This window comes from Lissotriton helveticus, chromosome 1_1, assembly GCF_964261635.1.
Source record: "Lissotriton helveticus chromosome 1_1, aLisHel1.1, whole genome shotgun sequence".
NCBI lineage: Eukaryota > Metazoa > Chordata > Amphibia > Caudata > Salamandridae > Lissotriton > Lissotriton helveticus.
Window position 1 is genome coordinate 1271242813 of NC_136057.1, and position 21749 is coordinate 1271264561.

The 21749-nt window shown below is 43.2% G+C and overlaps 1 protein-coding gene across 2 annotated transcripts in view; it reads left to right on the plus strand.

Annotated features, from left to right (window-relative positions):
• Positions 1 to 21749, plus strand: part of SRPK2 (SRSF protein kinase 2) — a 704996-nt gene that overhangs the window by 538039 nt on the left and 145208 nt on the right. For both annotated transcript variants that reach the window (XM_078680403.1, XM_078680411.1), the window contains 3 exons: positions 2532 to 2619; positions 15495 to 15582; positions 17832 to 17938. In XM_078680403.1, coding sequence (XP_078536529.1) covers positions 2532 to 2619; positions 15495 to 15582; positions 17832 to 17938 — 283 coding nt within the window. The remainder of the gene's footprint in view (positions 1 to 2531; positions 2620 to 15494; positions 15583 to 17831; positions 17939 to 21749) is intronic.

Genomic DNA, 21749 nt, shown 5'->3' on the forward strand with positions numbered 1-21749 from the left:
GTTTCTGATACGTTCTGCTTATTTCCAATAACTCTGAATAAGGAATACTCCTATATTTTCTGTGAGGTAATCCAGTCTTGGGCACTGATGACTAGGCGTCCGTGTAGAAAGTAAATTTGGAGCTGCAATGGCGAAATTTGTGACTGGATGCAACTTGGAGTATTTAAGGCGAAAGCTTTTGAGACATGGTATAGTACCTCTTTTAGCATTGCTATTTGTACTGGGGTGATGGTCACCACCCGATTCTGGGTCACTTTTTTGTCCAATTCAGCGTTAAATGCCTGAAAGTGATTGATAACCCTTGCAGGAACCGCTTGCTGGAGTTCTTCTTGTAAGAGAGGAATGTGCAAAATACCTTACGTTTTGGTGCCAGATCCTTTTGTGTATAATTTTTCTTCTGGGTGTTAAAATAAACACGAGCCCTGGCTTTGGTCACCCCTGCGTCTTATCTGGTACAAGAGGATGTACTGCATCCAGTTCAACATATTCATTTTCAATTGTTAGTTCATATTCAACTATGACCGTTAGTATACTGGTGGCTCTGAAATTAAGCACAGATTTAGACCCTCTTTGTACTTATCCGGTTCCTTCCTTGAATAGTTCTTTTGAACTCCATAAGTGCTTGTGCAATTACCACGGGCTGTCTTTCCTCATGATCATTTTCCTTTTCGGACTATTCTGATACTCCACCTCTCCTCCTTTTACATCATCTTGTCAGCCTATTTTTATATCTAATGCATAGGTATGAATGTAGCGTTTAATGTAATCCCTAATATGTAATAGAGAAGTGTAGCTTCTCCTTTTTTCCCTACAGTGTCAAAGAATGATGTTGACAAAGGTTGCCAAAGGAAGAAAATGTTTAGCCAGTGGGTGCGTTCCAGTAGTCTACAAGAAATGCACACTGTGCTAAATTCAATTTTACCTGAATTCTTTCATAGCTGGTTTATCAAATTCAATCAAACTGGACTTTAACTCTACCACCAAACTTGTATAAAATGCCAGACCTTTCTCCCAGAGCTAGCTCTACGACACTCAGAGCCTCCACATGTAGCTGGATAAACTCACAAAAACATAAAACTGCTCATGAATCTGATTGTGAGACAGTAATTGAATCTGTAGACAAGCAAGATCAAACACACCCTTTAAAGCAGTTTTATTCATAGATTCAGTTCTGCCATCTAAACTAGCTGCTTCTGTGTTATTTTCTAGACTTGCTCCTTGCTTTTGTTTCCTCAAACACATTCTGACACTTGGAATAACTCTTTACCGTCCAGATCATTAGGTTCGGCTACAGCAGGCCCTTTAACTGTTCCTAGAGCCAGAAGGTCCAAGTGGGGAGGTAGAAACGTTGTTACTTGTGCCTTCAAACTCTGGAACACCCTTCCCCTTGATCTCAAGAAAACAACCATGCTGCTCCCCTTTAGGAAAGGTCTGAAAACATGGCTTTTCAACCAATAGGTCGATGTATTGTTCTAATTTTTTCCTGCTTTTGGTTTCTTTTTTCCTCCGGTTTCGGTTAGCACCTAGACGCCTAGGGCATTAAGTGAGCTTTATAAAATAACATGTCATTTCATTTCTCTATGGAACAGCCCATTTCTATCTGGACAAGATGGCTTTCTGAGATTGCAGTTTTACAATGTATTTCACTCAGAAGAGTGATGCGTTCATTGTTTTTGGCAACCCATTGTTCAGTCAGCGGGATTTCCTTGGTTGAAGCCAAAGTTTCTTAAAAGTAAATGTCACCTTAAGGAGCAGAACAGTAACGTCTGCTAATGGGTAGTGGATTGTCTCATGTATATAGAAAGCATTTGACTCAAGAGGAGCCCTTCCTTCTCCCAGACTTCATACTCCTGCCAGAGCGATAAGGCCCACTGTCTTTCTACAAGCATATGCCAATCGATTATGTTTAAAGACCTTTTGCTTAGAGCTACTTTGCCTACTCCATTGTAAGTTATTCAAAAGATGCATTTTCTTGCAAAAAAGCACTTTTAGTCCAGTAAATTCCCCAGCTAGCTAGGAAGCCTGGTGTGGCATATGCTGTCCCCTCTCTCCCAGCATCTTAAGGGCTGTGGAAACATCTTTATCCCAAGTTAGAATAGGGTATAGAGTTACCGCAGAGTACTGAAGAATTGCCTTCATGCTGACTATGGTAGTCTTATTCCTTGCTCACTGTTTCACAAGATCCATCTTGCCATTCTCGTGTCAATCAAAGGCTTGCAGAAACCTTACAATGCAGAAAAAAATCAAGATGGTTAGTGTCAAATGCATAGGGGGTGGGGTAGACTCTGTAACAACAGTATAAAGAGTGAGTATTCTTTTCAAACAACTTTCTTCAGTTCTACTTGTGGTGCAGGCTCTAACCAAACATTGTAATGGAGGAAGAGACAGAACTAAGAGTCTTGAAATCTCCTTAAAGATCATTTTTCAACTTTACTGTGTACAGAAACAATGCTTTCTGAATGTGAAATGTGACAATATAGTAAGAGCAAACATAACTAGGTTTTATTTTAAATGTTATTTTGTGTTTGTAGGAGCAAAAGGTTTGTTGCTATGAAAGTTGTGAAAAGTGCCCAGCATTACACAGAGACGGCTTTGGATGAAATAAAGTTGCTTAAATGTGTAAGTATTGTGAAATAAGTGTAAGTTGTGTCCCTGGTAATACACTCGTATACTATATGTAAGCAGTTGCTAAAAGAGTAATAATATTTAGGCCTCACCTTTTGTTGAAAGGCCTCTTGTGGACCATACAAAGAGCTTACAGCTCGCTCATATATCCCCATCCCACATTTCTTACATTGATTTGCTTTCTTGCCACTCTTGTTTGTTTACTTCTTATCCAGTGGCTTTTCTTCTTGTGCTTTCCCTGCCCTGTAGCATCTTTTCCATCCTTTTTATTGAATGACTAATATCGTTCTACTGCTTTCATTCAGGAAACGACTTTCAAAGATTCACATGCTTAAACCATCCCTGTCGTGTTGGTGGGAGTACCATGGTAATCCTAACAAGTGGTGCTATACATAGCATTAACAGCTATATAGAATTTATTTGACATTATTAACCATTTCACATTGTTTTAATAGTCCTAAACTTCAACCACTCAGAGACCAGACCCTGAAGCACTCCTCCCGTGCAGGTCCACCATACTTCATATTTCTAACCGAACATCGTGTGTGAAAGAGTCTCCCTGAGCTCTGCGCAGTTCATGTGCTCAATCAACTTTTGACCTTTGTTTTCTCTCAGAAGAGACATTTTTGGACTCTGCAAGCATCTCTTGAGGTGCAACTCTGTTGTAATCCTCTCCAACAGTATGTCTGAGGGATCCAAGAAGAGGCTTTTCAGGCCGTGTAAGTCTTGTGGTAAACCAAGACTTTGGTCAGAGAATCCACATAAAGAATATTTGTACTGCTTATACTCACACCATAAGCCTAAAGAATGCAAACATTGCAGAACCCTTTCTGCCAAAACTCTAAAAGACAGAGAAGCCAGGCTTCTCCTCTGGCTTCAGAAGAGAAAGACCAAATTGGACTCTGGATCTGATGAGGGGTACAGGCGTTCCTCAGAGGACAGAAAACGCAAAAATGGGTGTTCTACCGCTCTGGAAAAGGACCCCAAGAAAGGAAAATCTCTTTCTAAGGATTCTGGATCTGAAAGATCTAGCAAGTGTCGACTACCGCCTCGTGGTCATTATCGGTGACAGTGGTCCCCGTCCGATGGAATTTTCAAAGTTCCAGCAGTGAGACCGTCTTCACTTCCAGGCATAGTCAGGGGCAAACAGACTCTTTTGTTTCTATTTTCACAGAGAGGAGTCCTGTGGTTCTACGCCCAGATCAGACATCACTGAGCAAAGTATCACCACTGCCTCCTGTGCATCTTCTGGAAACAGAGGAATTGGGTGAATAGAGTCTTTTTGGACCAGCCTACAGTCCCACGCAGTTCAACGTGATGTGCGAGGACACAGACGAAGAAGAACCTGGTGCTGAGGCTTACAAATATATGGAAGGTGAATTTTCTTTTAAGAGACCAGCACCAACCTCCGACACAGCAATATGGTGCTTTTCAGGAGCACTATCCTCTTGAGGAACCCTATGTTGAGAACCAGGCTCCAAGGGAAGACACTATTCCAGTTGTGGACCTATGTCATATGATTGATGACTATTATAAAAGATTCCCAGAGGTGAATGCTCCTGGGCCTCGTACACCAGCGCGTATGGAAACACTTACTATACCATCATATCATCAAAGTCATGTAGATCCTCTGCCTGAAAGAGGAAGACTTGTGTTGCCACCAGTCACTGTCAGGGATGACTGCATAGATAGTGAAGAGAACAATCGACCTGAGGAAGGGGAACTTCTTCTGAACTCTGATTCATCAGGGCAAGAATAGGACCATTACATTGCTCCTTCATCACCATCACGGTCACCAAACATCGGATAGCTCTTCTCCAGAGGCTATAGGGGGATTGAATGAACTACTTGAATGTGCTTCAAAGCGCTTCGATCTACCACTACAAGTAAAGCAAACAGAGGTTTTCTTTACGACTTCAAGGATTCATCAAGAAATTCCATAAAATCCATTCCCATAGTGGATTATATCTGGGAAGAGGGTTTGAAGCTAATGAAGACCTCAGCTTCGATAGCAGTATTTGTCCCCCAGTTTGACAAGAAATATAAAGCGCCTGCGGATTCACCTGCCTGTCTCAAAGAACAACCTTGTCCTGACTCAGTCCTGCAAGCTGCCCAAAGACACTTCAGTAACCCGTTTGCACCATGTTCAGCACCACCAGCCCTCGTGGGCACATGGCTAGACAATATTGGGAAGCGTTTTTCAGAGATGGCAGCCACATCCATTAGGGCAACTAATGCTTTAGCTATTTTGGGTCATTATGGCAGGCAGATGTGGTCTGATTTATCGGTGTACCTGGACGACTTGGCGGAGCTAAAGAGAAAAGAGGTCAAAGAAATTATGTAAGAAGGGGCAATAACCTCTTTGGAAATGATAGACATGGCCATGGAGATATCTTCCACAGCCCTAAGGCAAATGGTGGGTGCGGCTGGACTACGCAGTCAGGCCTGGTTAAAAGTGACATCCTTCCGCTCTGAGGTTGAATCCAAAATTCTTGACATGCCATTCGAGGGAGTGAATTTATTCGGAAAACATGTGGATGATGCTCTGCATTCTGTTAAGGCAGACACTGATACTGCTCATTCTCTATTGACGCTGCAGCAGAGACTTTCAGCCCTTTCGTGGTGGCAGAGGGAAAGGCTAGGCTACAGCAAGAGCGTCCTATCAGTTACAGATACCAACTTTACTCACAACAGGGGTATAGACCTCAGTACTCATCAATACAGAGACTCTTCAAGTCCCACGTACACACACCAGTCAAAGCGTTGGCTGCCAGCAGGAGGAAAAGGTCAGGATGCGTTAGGGACAAATACAAGGAACCAGTCACCTCGACAACTTACCATCTTGTCGAGAACCAGCACCTCTCAAAATGCAGTACAAAAGAATTTCTTCGGATACGTGGGTGTTATACATAATCCATCATGGTCACACCTTAGGTTTTGCTGAAATGCCTCCCAATCATCCTTCACGCAAGAGGAAGCCTCTACATCTTGCCCTGTTCAAGCAGTAAATTTGCTTCATTATGTACAAGGGGGCTTTCAAAAAAGCTCCTCTTCGACTTCACAACACAGGATTTTATTCCAACTTTTTTGTAAAATGGTGTCAAGTAATGGGTCCGACGTTGCTGATCAAGTGCATCAGGAAACAGCCCTTCCGGGTACTGTCCCTGCAAGAGAATTTACTGCTGATAAAACAGATCAAATGACGTCTCTCTCCCTCTTGGACACATACGTTGAAATTCTCATACATGCGGAACATTTAGGTGGCAGGGTGCTAGCTTCAATTAAAAGTCCTTACTTTGGTTTACATAGTGCTCCCAGAGTATTCACCGAATGTATGGCATCCGTGGCAGCGTTCTTAAGAAGAAATGGCCACCAGGTGTTTGTCTACTTGGACGACTGGCTCGTCAAGGCTCATACATATCGCTCAGCAAGAAAATCAACCTTGGCTTGTCTTCCATTTTTCAACAGTTAAGGTCTCAAATTAAAGAAAGAGAAGTCTGCCCTATGATACTATTTCAGTCTTCCGTTGTTCCTGAGAGCAGTTCTGGATAAGAAGGAAGCAAAGATGTATCCGCCTGTCGGAAGACTCCAATGGATAAACAATATCACAAGTTCCCTGTCCAGAAGAAAGTCCACTTCTGTCCAGACATAACAAGTCCATGTTGAGAATGATGTCTTCCTGCATTTCATTGATTCAAAATTGTCATCTGCACATGCATGAGACTTCTGCAGGATCAGTTGGACAATTAGTGGCTACAAACCCAAGGTTCTTACGAGAATACCATCAATATCACCCCAGCTATGAAAACAACAATGTCATAGTGAAGGAAAAAGGAGAACATTTCTCTAGGTCTCTTTCATACCATCCCACCTTCAGTTTGTGATGACAATGGATGCTTCCCTGATGGGCTGGGGAGCTCATCTTCAGAATTTAGAAATACAAGGTAAATGGTCACCCCAGAAATCAAAAATGCACATCAACCATCGAGTTGAAGGCGGTTTTATTGGTCCTACTATCCTTTCTTCCCAACATCTGAGATTCATCTGTCCTAGTAAGAAAGTACAAAACCACATCCATGTTCTACCTCGCAAAACAAGGGGGAACAAGGTGGAAGGCTCTATCTTGTTAAACTCAGCAAATTTCTAAATGGCTCATTCACCACAACATCTCTTTACAAGCAGAAGACGTTCCCGGGGTGGAAAATGATTGGGCAGATTCTTGCAGGCACTCTGCCAGTCAGTGTCACAAATGGGAATTAAACCACCCTCAGTTACTTCAGGTCTTCAGTCAGTGGGGCACTCCATCCCTGGGTATATTTGCAACTCTCTAAAACAAAAAATGCGTGAGGTATGCAAGTCGATGTCCCCAACGAGGATCTCTGGTTAATGCCTTCTTGATGACATGGACAGGCGTTTTCGCCTATGCTTTTCCACCATTTTCTCTCATTTCCAGGGTAATTCGGAAAATGAAACCGGAGCCATGACGACTCATTTAAATAGCCCTGGCATGGCCATGGCAATACTGGTACACAGAGCTTCTTCTCCTATCGCTGTGTCCTCACATCCAGTTCAGACCTGTGGAGAATCTCATCTCCATCAACAGGGGCCAGATTTACCATCCACAAACTAGGTCTCTAAGTTTATCAGCTTGGCTCCTCACAATAATGAGTTTGGGTCACTGACCATTACTCCGGCATGTAGATGAATCCTGGAAAAAGCACGCACTGGGTCAACAGATAAATCATACAGCGCAAAATGGAAAATATTTTGCTATTGGTGTAGCAATAACAATCTGCATCCCTTCGCATCCTCACCTGAGGTGTTGCTACTGTATCTTCTTCACCCAGCCAAACCAGGCCTGGCTCATACATAAATCACTGTGGATTTAGCAGCAATCTTAAGGTTCAGAAGACAAGCAGATAAAGTATCTTTATGGTCACATAGTCTGGTTAGAGTTAATGATGGGGCTGTTCAGGATTTTTCCTCCTGTTAAACATCCTCCAGTATCTTGGCAATTAAAAATACCGTCCTATCACAACTCATAATAGACCCATTTGAACCCATTCACAAGGCACATTTTAAAAATGTTTCATGGAAACTGGCCCTTCTTTTGGCTCTCACTTCTGCTAGAAGAGTAAGCGAAATCCAAGCTTTCACTGTTTGTGAACCTTTCTTGCGATGAAGACAGAGTCATTTTTATAAATGTTTCCGAAGTTCCTCCCGAAGGTTCCAACTTCATTTCATTTAAATAAACCCATTGTACTGGCAATGTTTTTAAGAATCCTTCTACCAGGGATAAATAAGTCTTACCATTGTTGGATGTCAGATGATGCTTAAAGTTTTATGTAGACAGAACAAAGTCTTTTCAAAAGTTCAACCAACTCTATGTTGCATGTGCTCCATCTAGAAAGGGCTATGCTCTATCTTGAGGCAGCATAGATTGTTGGGTCTCTTCGGCAATTACACTGTGCCATGAAAAAGCAGGCAGACCGTTGTCTTCAAGAGTTGGACCGCATTCTACAAAGAAAGTGGCAGCGTCCACAACTTTGTTTGCTGGAGTTTCCCTGCCAGAAATTTGATGTGCAGTAACGTGAAAACATGTTCATACTTTCATCAAGCATTACTGTTTGGATGCATCATGGAAGACAGATTCTGCTTTTGGTCAAGCCTTAATATGAACCCTATTTCAGTAAGGTACAAAAGGCTTAAGATATTGATATATCTTCATAAGTGTGTATATATATATATATATATATATATATATATATATATATATATGTCTGATGCCATTTTTATACATGGAAAAAGTAAGAGAGAAAACGCAAATAACCTCCGCTTTTGAGAATGTCCTGATAAATGTCCAAAATTTCAGTAAAACATCAGTTATGCTTTGTAAAATGTAATACATAAAATACTTAAATGGCTATATTTAAATGGAGCTGAAGCGGCAAATGAGTTTTAAAATGTATTTGAACCGATGGAAACTGTAGTCTGTCTTCCATGGCTATGGAGACAGCGACCCATGTGGCCGGGCGTCCGTGGTTTAAAAAATATGCAAATGGCAACAGCGTCTTTGGTGTGAGCAAGCCTGTGGATACAGGCGAAACGTGTTACCTGAAAACTGAAAATAAAAGAGAATCTCTTTTAATACGAGTGGTGTCCCTGTGTTGGTATCCAGAAAATGGAAGGTAGCTGAAGTTGGTGTGTGTGTATATATATATATATATATATATATATATATATGTGTGTATTTTTCTCCTCTAAGCTTATGTACATTTTTTTTAATATATATATATATAAATATATATATATATATATATATATATATATATATATATATAAAAAAAATTAGATTTATATCTCCTCCTCTAGCAAAAAGCTTGTATGTTCGTTTTCGCTTAAATACTCTCCCATTGAGATCATTTACTGATAAATGGAACAACGATCTGGCCACAAGCCTTTGTCCTGCTTGTGTTTTGGACATCGAGACTGAGGCAGACATATTGTTTTTTTATTCAGCATACTTTGGGTCTCGTTGTAAATGGATTTGACCAATATGCCGGTAAATTTTTCTTGAAACTATTACATAAGTACATTCTCATACTATAGACGAGGCGCAACGTAAGGTATAAAAATTTACATCAGGCTGGCTGTGAATAACACAAATTATTTTCAACATGACTGTCACTCAAAACAGTATTTGGTCATTAAAACCGACTTATGACATGTGTCACGGGAAGTCTTGCATCTTCTCTTTCCAGCGTCCCCTTTTCTGACCTAGAGTCCTCTATACCACTCTCCATTTCTAGCCCATAGTATCTCAGCCAGGGACCCCTTATCTTTGTGAATTTCATTGGGCACACTCTTGCCTGGTATATCATCTTTTCTGCCCCATGTACAGATCTGTGTCTTTCCTCCATTCTCAGATTGTGAGGAGGTTTGAGGCCCCCCAGTATTTGGCGATATTTCTCTTGGCTACTATTAGCCCTAAATTGCACAGTAAGAGTTTGTAGCGGGGGAGATCCACTTCTGTGGGGATGCCTAGCAGAATGTACTTGGGATCTACTGGTAGTTGTGTTTCCCCTACCCTGCCCATCTCCTCTATTATTTGGTTCCAGTATAAATGTATAAGGTGGCATTCCCATAGTGTATGAATATAGGTCCCAATCTCTGTCTTGCAACTGATACATTCCAGTGCATCGGCCCTCCCTAGTGGTGCAAATTCTGAAACGTCTAATATGCCTAGCTTCCCTGCCATCCAGGCGTGTTGTAATTGTAAATATTTGTATCTTTGGGTTTCGTTCAGCTGAAATTCATGTTGTAGTGAGCTGAATGAAATCTGGAAGCCTTTCTCTAATATGTCCTCAAGTCTGGAGATCCCTATCGTCTCCCAGGGTCTGAAACCCTGCAGTATGGCTAATTCTGAGGCGTATCGCTTCCCACAATGGTGTCCCATTTCATTTGGCGCTCCTCCGCCTTCCATGCTTCTATTGTCATTTGGGTAGCTGGGAGCAATTGTCGTGTTCCTCCTCCCCATATGTATAGTGGAGGTGCGTACAGGATTGGAATTAAAGCCTCTCTAGGGCGTATGCTGGATGGTCACCTGGCAAGTGTCCCCATTAGTTTCTAGCCACCAAATGAGCAGCTCGGTAATAGAACCTTATGTCCGGGAGGGCTATTCCTCCATTGAATTTGCTATATTGCAGAGTCTGAAGGGCCATCCTTGGGCTTCTCCCATCCCACAGGAGTGTGGGGTCTCATGATCTATTGTCTTAAAAATCTCTTCTGGAATTTTATAGTAGGTGTTTTGAAGGATATAGAGCAGCTTGGGGTGGGTGATAATTTTGTACATTGCTGCTCTACCAAGGAGTGCCAAGGGAAGCTTTCGCCAACTTTTCACATCTTTGCGGAATTCCCGAAGTATCTTTTTGATATTGTGATCAATGCTTGTTGCTAAGTTGATGGTTATATAGAGGCTGAGGAATCTAAACCCCTCTGTTTTAGGCATATGAGCTGTAGAATATATGCTGTGCATAGATCGCCATCTAGTGTTAGGTCCGGATGTTTGCACTTTGTTTTTCTTCTAAGAAGTCTTTCCAGTCACAAGGTAGGTGACTCCTTTCCGTGATAGTGCACATGGGCATCAACTTCATTGGTAGATTGTTTTTTTCCACCATCGGGTTCTGATGTGAATTGTTGCGCTCCGGTTCGGCACTGTTCTTTGGGCCCCTCCGACGCTCAATCCACTACCCTCAACAGTATTGTTTATCGATCACGTTTCTATTCTCTGCATATTGTTTACACTAGAAAACCTTTGATCTGAAGATTTGTGTAAGGCTGTTGGGCCTACCCGCGCCGGGATCGGTAGCAATCGATGGAACGGACTACATTCAAGTTCTGTCCAGCGCGTCGTGCTAAGTTTCCGCGCACCGACTTGCACGAAGTGTGCAACCTCTGCCTATCCCCGGAACACAGCGGTACAAAAGGGGGTGATGATGGACGGAGCATCTGAACCAATCAAACACTGACACCCAGTCAACAGATCTGGGTTTAATCCATCACCGTTCTTTAGCCCACTCTGCCACCCCAGTTCAGACATGGCCATATGCAAATCAGTCTGACCCTGTGCCTCATGGGAACAGTCCAGCCCAAACTGCCAAGCCATGCCTTCCCTGGACCGGAATCAAGCTTCCTAGGACCGGTTTCTGGCATTTCAGCCGTCTTCAGCCAGGCTTGCTTGAATCCAGTGGCATAGTGAGCAAGGGACTCACGTCTGAGCATACCCTGCCAACTTATGGCGAACAAAGCGGTACAAAAGGGGGTGGTGAGGGACGGAGCATCTGAACCAATCAAACACTCACACCCAGTCAACAGATCTGGGTTGAATCCATCACCGGAACACAACGAGAAGGACTGTGACGCGTCGGTCGTTTTGATCGAAGAAGGCGATCCGTGACCGTCGGGCTCGACGTCACGAAATGTACCAGCAAAGTGGCTCGGCACCGGATCTATTTGGAGACGAATCCGAACATGAAGAATCACAAGCACAGGAGGCCAAAATGGAGGAGGAACACCTCTCCGTGTCTGAAGCAGACTCCAATGCCGAAGACCTCACACTGGCACAACGGATCATGAGTAAAGAGACCTCCTTCCCCTACCATCTCCTAAGTAAAAGGCCTCTGGTCCCTCTGCCTTCGGGCCAAGGTGAGCACCGAGAAAAGGTATTGGGCGCCCCACCATCCAGTTTGGCGCTGAAACAAAAACAACAGCCTTCCGGCTCGGGCTCTATCCGTCCCCACGCCTGTACCGACCCGAAACATTCAGTGTAGAAATCCAAGCACCTTCTGGTATCTGTGCCAAGGCTAAATCTTCGGACCTGAAAACTTCTGGATCGAAAACTTCAGAATCGAAAGCTTCCAGATCGAAAAGTTCAGAGCCAAAGCTTTTGACACATAAACAAGCATATAAAGAAACTACTCCTACTAAAGAGCCTCGTACCGATATTCCACCTTCGGATCCGAAACAAAAGGAGATTGCGATTCATCCAGAAACTGGACATATTCATGCCAAACTTCCTGAAAAGAGGAAAATGGGCTTACAAGAAGACTACCACATTCCTTTAAAAAGGAAAAATGTGGGTACTAACCCTTCTCCACCATACATTCCACAACCTTCTTCACCTATTGATTGATATTTACTCATCACACCTAAACATTCCCCTCCACCAACATCACCACAGAATACAGGGGCTGGGGATATAGATGACTTCATACCACAGGATGCCTTTTTGCACATTCCTGGATACACTCTGCTCTTTTTGTACCGATAATTGCTGAAAATTGAAAAGTACAAGCAACATACTTGATTCAACAAGACAGAGTGACTTAATAAACTCCATCTCTGAAAGTCTTTTTTCTGGTCAGTTGTTGCATATACCTAAAACCAAGTGCCTTGATACATGCGATATGAACTTACTGTTTAGAGGTTTCAAAAATGTAAATATTTGATTGCAAGCGTAGATTTATTTCATATATGATTATTAGTCTTGGACCATTGTTTTTGATACCATATAGAACCCAGGTCCTTGAACAGATACTGGGACGCCCCATTTTTAGGTCTCACCTCTCAATGCGCATGCGCATTGAGCGAGACTATAGGGGCTTAACCACTTGGATGCTAATGACAAGGGTAACTCGTCATGGAGTGCCCATTCATTTCAATGGAAATTACATTGAAGAGCAACAAGAAGCATAGCATCCAAGTACAAGGTTTACCTAGACTGGCGATTTACTGGCGATTTGATGCTGTGCCCGTGAGCTTTTAGGTCAATGCGCATGCGCATTGACCTAAAATGCGCGTGCACATCATCAAATCACCATCTGTTCCCCAGCAGCACTCCTCCCACTCCTTTGAAGTGAAGCTTCGCTTCACTTCAAAGGCCCCTGCTTCATCGCCGCTCTCCCAGCTCCGCCCCCTGCTGCGGCCGTGTCGCATTTCTTCTCCTCCCTCCCCACAGCAATGCCCTCCGTCTTGTTCAGCTAGCTGGTAGTGCAATTAGGTGGAATGTATATTTCGCTTTCCAAATTATTTTCTTTATTTTAGCTTATTAATGATTACAAACGCAATTGATCGATTGGCGTGGCGCTCAATTTGTGGCTTGTCAAAGAGCGAAAAAATACGTGTATTGACGCCTTTTTAAAAAGCTGGGTCCTGGCCAGAATAAAAGGTGTGCACTTTTACTCACACCCAAAAGGATGACCCATAACATTGTGTTTAAGAAGCTTTTTCATTGAGCCCTCACGCGGCCCAGCGGAATGTGCGGCTCTTGCGCCACTATTGTTTTTGCAGACAGTTCTGCTTAGTTTCTTTTAGCAATCAGCTGCCTATACTCGGGAACATAGAGCACCCCCTACACACACACACTGAGGAGAAATGAGCATACAAGTCCCAGAATTCAGAGCTCTATCGATCGGAAAAAAACAGGACGGACTAGCGGCCCATGACGCAAAGCCTGTTGGGAACCATGTCAAATTTTAAGAAGAATGAGGCCGAAGAGTACAGCAGGATCGGATTTCACACCCAGAAATAATGCCTGTTAGGCGCACACCTGTTTGCAAGATCACATCTTGGCCACACTAAGATGCGCCCTGGCGATGCCTTGAAAATCAGAACGTGCACTGTGTTTTGGATACATTTGGCAATGTAAACCGAGTTCCCACCTGGATCAACACGAGCTTAGAGGCCAACAGACCCCACTCCGCCTCATGTGTGATGTACAGCTGCCCTGAGTTGCCACTCAGCATGTTGAATTCTCGTACTTGAAGTTTTGCGTTTAACGTCATGCAGCGCTGTACCTTTTCTTCTTACCTTTTCCTCCATCCCTACAAACTAGCGTTCACACGAACCCTGTTCTCAGAACTGTTGCTGGTCTGTGTCCAGGCAGCCAGGCCACCCCATGCGCTCCATAACAGCCCGGTTCACTCTTGTTCTGGCCCGTCACTCATCGGCTCCTCTCGGTGCTTGATTTTGAACACACCCGCCTCCCCTTTCAAGACGCCGGGACGCAATATTTTTTTCGATTAAAAGTGCCAGTGTCTCGTCAAACAGTTTCTAGGCGCAACAGGCATCTGGGGAGGGGCGTTACTTTCGTTTCACAGTTTGCTGTCACCTGACATCCTCGGAGGTCGAGAGGGGACACATGGAGCGCGGAATTTGTTGGGTGTGAAAATATTCATTGGTTCCCCCCTCCCTGCCTCCAATCAGTGGTTAATCCCTCGGCTTCCTGCCAGCCCCCTCCTCCCAGGAACAAGGAGCAGGTGAGGGACTCCGGTCCAAGCCAGGAGGGCTCGCACAGTGTGGACCACCCTCGTTTTCTTTCTTTTTAGGTCTCAGGTAAACCGCAGATGTGGCCTAACGACCAGAGCTGCCATCTAAGTCACGTAAATACAAAACATGTTGCATTACAAATGCTATAGGTGTCACATTCGCGAAAGTTATAACTATTGGCATTGTAAATGGCAAAGCTATCAATTTAGCTATTTTAAAAACCAACACATAAATAAAATATTTGTCATTTACAAGACCAATAGCTCCAACTTTTCTAATGCGAGACCTATTGTATTTCCAATGCTTGTTGATAATGGTGCTCTACACATGGAGCTGGCTGGAGTTTGAGGCAGAATGTGACTGAGTCAGAAGGTATGATTCAAAATGAGATGTCTCTTGCTTCGGGGCCTATAAATCTTCTCCCTCGGCTATTGCTATTGCAGAAGACCTAATGTCTGGAATGTGTTTCAGTTATTAGTGCCGTAGAAGGTAAATTAGTCCTTGGAAAGAATATTCCGTTCGCATTCTGATACTGTCTTTTTATTTTTAAGTACCATTCAAAGTTTTGAGTGAAACGAATTTGAAAAATAAAGCAGTCAATTTATAAAGATTAAAATTGATTGCAGTGCATAGTTATGAATTATCCTAAGATGACTTTCGTTTTTCTTCAGTTTAAAAAAAAAAAAGTTTTTTCTTTTACTTTTTGGAGCAATGCTTTACAAACGAGCTTTGTCAAAGGCTATAACTTGACAATCTATTGGCTTTTCCAAAGCTTGTTGCTGGATGATCTTGTTTTAAACACATGAGAGGCCGTAGCATTTTAACTATATTACATAGGTTGTGATGAAATCCTGGCACTGGGCCATACCTTAAACACATTTCTGTTATCGAAGGCCAGTATGGTGGCTATGTGATGCAAATCACCATTAGCAAATCATTGTTTTCTGGAATTGTTCTTATCCAGTCTTGTTGATGTGTATGAACCATCTTTTAATTAGACCAAATTCTCATGCAAACAATAATACCCTTTTTATTTTGTTTAGGTGAGAGAAAGTGACCCGAGTGATCCAAACAAGGATATGGTTGTACAGTTAATAGATGATTTCAAAATTTCTGGTATGAACGGAATACGTATCCTTTTACAGTCAACTGGCACACAAATAAAGGTGGCAAGTCATAGTATTCAACTTTTCAGCACACATATTTAGGAAGATATTTATAATTCTAGGGATGGAATTGCTTGTGTCTCTCACTGGTAAGAAGTGGTATTTTGTGACTTTTTCTTTACGTACATGATAGATCTGACGTCAGCACTTCTGAGTCATCAGCTTAGGGCTCAGTCAATATGAATTGATTCTTTTTTTATTGCAAAATGTTACAGAAAAACATCATTTCAAGCCAACACAAAGTAGCTGTGGGTCAAACAAGTACGTTCTGTTAACTAGACATGTATCTGACTACAGGAGAATAGTGACAATGGATCAGTTGGACACTTTCCGCGTGGAAAAAGTACCCATCCGTTTACGACCGATACCGCCCTTGTCATCATCTGGGCTCCTTCCCACCTTGAAGGGTGATAACTCATACCCACTCAAATATTCATTTTGATTAAAGTGGTGGATAAACCGGTGAATATAAAATATAAGGGCAAGTGGACGTAACTGTACAGCAGTGCGTGAAAAGATAGTGAAGGTGAAAAAAAGAGTGAGAAACCCTACAATTGGAGAGGAAAGAGGAAAATATGTTTAATTGGTACCTCTCTGCTTCCAAAATAATAAAATCAGTGCGATAGTATAATAGTTCAAACAGATATCTACTATATCAAATATGATCTATCAAACGCTGATTTAAGTCTGGAAGTATCCCCTTACTTGACTGTTCAAATCAGGGTTCTGCTAGTGTGTATGGGCTAATATTTGAGGCCCTAAAAAACTCACATTTTCCATTACTGAAGCAGGCTGAAGAACTCTCTACTGCAGGTTTCCAAAACAAACTTCTGTGGCCTTTGTAAATGCTCTGTATCTTTCCTTTTGCATAAGTTAAATTGGCAAGAGAGGACTCTTTTTTACATCTCCTGTGCTTCCCATTTGCAGAAAGAAATCTTAGAAAGTGATGTCTGTAGATACTGACATTGCGCTTGAGTAATGTCACCATTGCCCGACTATGCCTCCGATTGGGGCAGAGAGAGGGGAATGTGTAGGTGAGAGAGCGCACCTCAGTGAGATGTCACGCGCTCCGGGGTCCAGAACACTTCAGACGGAGAACAAACCAGCAGCAAGGAAGACTTCTCACTGAAGTACGCTCTCCGCACGTCCACCGAGAGAGCCACCAAGCTCTAAACAAAGAGTTATAGGTACAACTGACCCATAACTATACAGCGCACTACTTAACGCCCTAAGAAGAAGGGTAAGTGCAATTACTTACCTAAGCAGGCCATGCAACAGTGACTTGTCAATCCGGTCCTGAAGAAAGCCCTCCGACCCGACTCGGCACCCATGAGGCTGAAAAATGTTGACCGCTCGACCACCCATTTTTGACAGAGGTTCTGTAGATCAGTAGCCCTTCTATTCACGCACCACATTTCTTCTTTTTAATCTTGCCCCACCCCTGACTAAATAAAGGATGCAATTTTAAGTTCACTTCACTCTCACTCTCACCATCCCTAATTACCATCCCTGATCACTACTGTGAATAACAGTTAGTCTCCCTCCTGGTGGAGGAAAGCACATAAAAGATCCAGTGATGCTTTTCACGTAAAAAATGAAGGCGGACAACCAAAATATACCTCTATTACTAGTAATACGTGAATGATGTTTTTTTTACACGGCAAGAACCCTAGACCCTGGTAAAAACAGGACAAGTGATCCATGCTCCCTTGATTACTTGATATTGTTTAATCTCACCATCTTCAGCATACTGATTCTGAAAAACTTATATGATAAGTTGACCTTACTAACATGCCTAATACTGCAAGTCTCCTCAGGAAACAGCAAGTGCTGCTGCGACTTCCTGAGAGTGGATCTGCTATTGCAAATGTTGCTGATTTTTAACATTTACTAACGTTGCAATTTTATAAACAACAAACGTATGCGTGTGCAGACACTTTTTGTTTGTTCTCTCCTTCCTTTGCCTTTCACACATGATGATACTGCATATTTTATTATTCTTCAATCTACATTAATACTAGGAGAATAGTTCTTAAAACCTTATAAATCAGTGGAACGTTCTAAAGCTGGTGAACAAATGTTACATTTCAGTAATTTTTAATTTCTGTAAGCATGCCTTCAACCATTAACACTGCCACAAAGGGATGCAATTGACACATATTTACTGCACTTGGGTTACTTTGACTGTACATTTCAACCTTAACCAAATATTAGATGTATGTATGGTCTTTGAAGTGCTTGGACATCACCTTTTAAAATGGATAATAAAATCAAATTACCAAGGGCTTCCCATTCGTTGTGTGAAAAGTATAATTTGCCAGGTAAGCCTTCTAGATTGTCATTGTTGTGCGGTTGTTTTCTTGTTTTATCTCAGCCAATATTTATTTAACTGAGTTATTTATTTTGCCTAAAAATTTACAAGATCATTATTTATTCACATATCTCTTGCAGTCTGTACAAGTTAATTTCTGGTGTGCTAAAGTTGTTGCTGTAGTTCTGTTGATAGAATTTCGACATTATTTATAGAGTTCGTGCACTGTTAGGATTATGTGCTGAAGAAAAGACTGATTTCTTTGTGTTTTGCTTGTTTCAAAATAAAATCTCAAATTGGGCTACAACGATCATTGAGAGTGTTAGTATTATTTTACTTGACATTTTCTTATCGCTTAATTTTACAATGTGTTTTTGTAAAATATAACTCTTCTAGTGTTAAGCAATAGGCCCTTTGTAATATATATGGTTTTTAAATCCAATTCTGAGTCTTAAGGTCTGTGGAGCAGAGCATTGAATAGCCTCAAAACAGAATCCATATTTAGTTTTCTGTAATCTTTTTATTGGGCCAGGAAGAGAACATCAGTGCATTCTTCAGCAAAACGATGCCTTCGTGAACAGAATCCGCCATATGTGATTAAGAACCTGATCATTAACTAAGAGCAATCCCACCTCGAGTGGTAAGCTTGTGGCCAAACGTTAGAAAGCACACAAATGCTTTAAGTAGTACCATGTCATTCCCCGCAGTGCTCCTGATTCGTCTCGGAGCCCTACTCTTGCATTAGTTTTGTTTATTGGTGAGATTCCCTTTCCTTCCTTTCAACTAGAAAGTTTTTGCTCTGCTTATGAAAACCTAAAGTTTTGATTGTAGGTATATCAGAGACCATAATAAGGCCATGATTTTCAGGGAGAGCAAACGTTTCTTCACCAGCTGTGATCTCTTACCTCATTTCCACAGTGAACTAGCACTAATCTGGGAAGATCAGTATCATTACACCCTCAAAGCAAATCCCGTGGTGTGAATATTGCCTTCATGTAGAACAAGTTCTCTCAAGGGTACCACTTCCCAGTTCAGCTATGATTGTGCCTTTTGGTTCTGTATCACCTTTCATGCTTTCAGTTGGTAGACTATTCATTTTTCTCACAAGAATCTTGGATGGTGAGTTAGCAGCAAGACGACCACCCCCCACAGGATTGTCGAACCCCTTGCCAGAAAGGCGCTGCGAGGAACTCATGATACAAATGTTCACAGACCTCCCTGAGCCCTCCAGGTATTCAGCTGGAAATGCACTTGTATCATTGCAGAGGTGGCACTGTTTTGAAACTCTTGGCAGGACTTCACATCAACTTTCATAATGGTCAATGAATGCTCCAGGTTTGTTACTCTTCTCACTCCATGAAGCTGCTCTTCCTTAGTTTTAGGCTGACAATTGTTGAAGGTTGGAGGTGATCTTTCTTTCAGTGCTCCGGTTAGTATTCTACAAGGCTTATGGGGCAGCTAGAAATAGTGAGCCTCTACGGAATCTGAATTTCATGCTATATTTGAGTGAGCCATCAACGCACTCTTATCCCCTCTTTTGCAGATCTCGGCAACAGAAAATTTGTCTTTCCCTACGTCTTTCTTCACTGGGCACCACCATGCTACCTCCTAAGCATCGCAGTTCACCTCGAAGTTCCCAGCTTAGTATTAGGAAAAGTCATTGAGAGTGCTAGCTCTGCGTGTCCTCTTTCCTGGAACGGAATCTCAGGCAATGCTAAACAGGAGCAATAAAAGCAACCCTGCCTTTCTCAACAGTTCCTAGTTGCTCTGCAAACAGTCCTGTTTTCATCTCTCTTCACTGGCACATCTCCAGGTGTAAGAGGAATTCTAGAATAGGCTGCTCCATTCTGCTACCTATCACTCAGGTTGTAGTGCTGTTCCCCTTCTTCTACTTAGCTCAGGACTCTTACACCGCTCCTGATTACATGCCGCACATCCAGATGAAGCTCTCTGATACTCGTGAGGCAGGACGGTTGAATCTTGCAGTTGCATCCCTTCTCTTTATTTTTAAATTTTTTTAATTTAATGCGATTTTATATGGCGCGAACATTAACCGAAGGTGTCAGAACGCTTTACATAAGAACCAGTTGCGATATATAAAGACTTAGGATTACATGCGTTGCATACAAGATACAAACAGAAAAAAAATGCAAATGTACAAGTTATAGAGTCACACAAGGAGGAGATACAAACAGAAAAAAAAAAAAATTGCAAATGTAAAGGTAATAAAGTCTTTCAAGGAAGGGATACGAATGGATATACTCTAAGAGTCACATAGGAATGGTAGAGAGTACAAAGGTCTACTGCATATACTAGTGATTAGAGTTATCTCTATATACATAGATATACAAATAGATTTTCTCAGGTCAAGACCCCAAAAAAACAGAAGAGCAGAGTTTCATTAAGTGGGGTTGGAGGGGGTACACAGTCACAACACCAAGGGAGGGTATGGAGAAAAGGCAAATCAGAAAAAGGAAGAAACATTTAAGGATCGTCAAGGGGGACATGATGGAAAAGGGGAAAGGACGAGGGAATAGATAAGATGGCAGGTCAGGGTCCAGAGAAAAGAGGCCGTGAACAGCAGCAAAATGGCGGCCAGTACAAATGAAAAAAACGTAAAGAAGTCCATGAGAGTGACCCAGTGAGTATGGATTAGAGTGCCAGGAGAAGTCCGGGGTGTAAATAGTTCAGAAATCAAAGTCAGGAAGCGTTTTCCCGAGTACAGGCTCATGGCCTGCATGTTGCAGTAGTAGCTCCCAGCGCTGGAGCTGCTGTTCTGGCTGCAGGGCGAGCTGTAGAGGGAGCCCTGGCTGGGCGAGTAGTTGAGGGACAAGGAGGGAGGGATGCAAGTCCTGGGTGCGGCGAGGAGATCGCTCCCCGAGCCTTGCGGGGAGCCCCGCAGCGAGGTCATGATGTTATCCACGCTGAAGCCCTGGCCGTGGTGCTGCGGGTCCTGCTGCTGCTGGTGGGGGTCAAGACCTTCCAGGCAGAGGGGGCGGCCCGAGGGGCTGCCGCTTGACATGCTGCTGCTACTGTCCTGGCTCTCGATCTTGGGCACGGAGTGCAGCGCCGGGGAGGCGGCCTGCGGGGGCGACGGGGCGCCATTCTCCGTCTTGATATCCTGGATGCGCATCGGCTGCGGGGCGCCCGGCTCCGACTGCTGCTCCTTGGCCAGCAGCGGCCGCTCCTTGCCGGCCAGCGCCGGCTCCTTGGCCGCGGCGTCCTTCTTCTTGAAGCGGCGGATCCAGAGCCCTCCCGTCTCTGCTCATAGGGAGGCTTCGGGTCTGAGAATTCAACCCTGGGCTCTGTATGCAGCCTCCAGGCCCGCCCAAGAAGCAGAGCGATGCAGACCTGAAGCACGTCCCGGGGAAGCTGGAGCCACCCCGCAGACCCACGGGCCGGCTGGTCATGCACAGCATGGTCATGTTTGGCCGGGAGTTCTGCTACACGGTGGAGGCCTCATACGTCATGCCGGTACGAGAGAAGTGCACCCGCTGTCTGTGTGATGTGGTAATTTCCCAGCAGCTGTGCTCTTGAATCAGCACTACAGGAGCAAAACCACTACCTGCACTGGTGTGTTCTGCTGTTATGTCACTCCTACCCCGTCCGTGGTCTCAGAAATGTAGCCACACGAGCATCAGAAGCAAGTCAAAGGTTTGGAGGATGGGTAGTTCCACCCCTCTCCAACAGAACCCATTATGAAAGCCAGAATGTTTCACAAGTTAGTGTACAAATGCACATATTCTTCTTCCCAGCAGTGTGTGATTGGTCTAAAGCACCAACCTAAATCATATTGAGCTTTTTATGAATGAGTAACCATC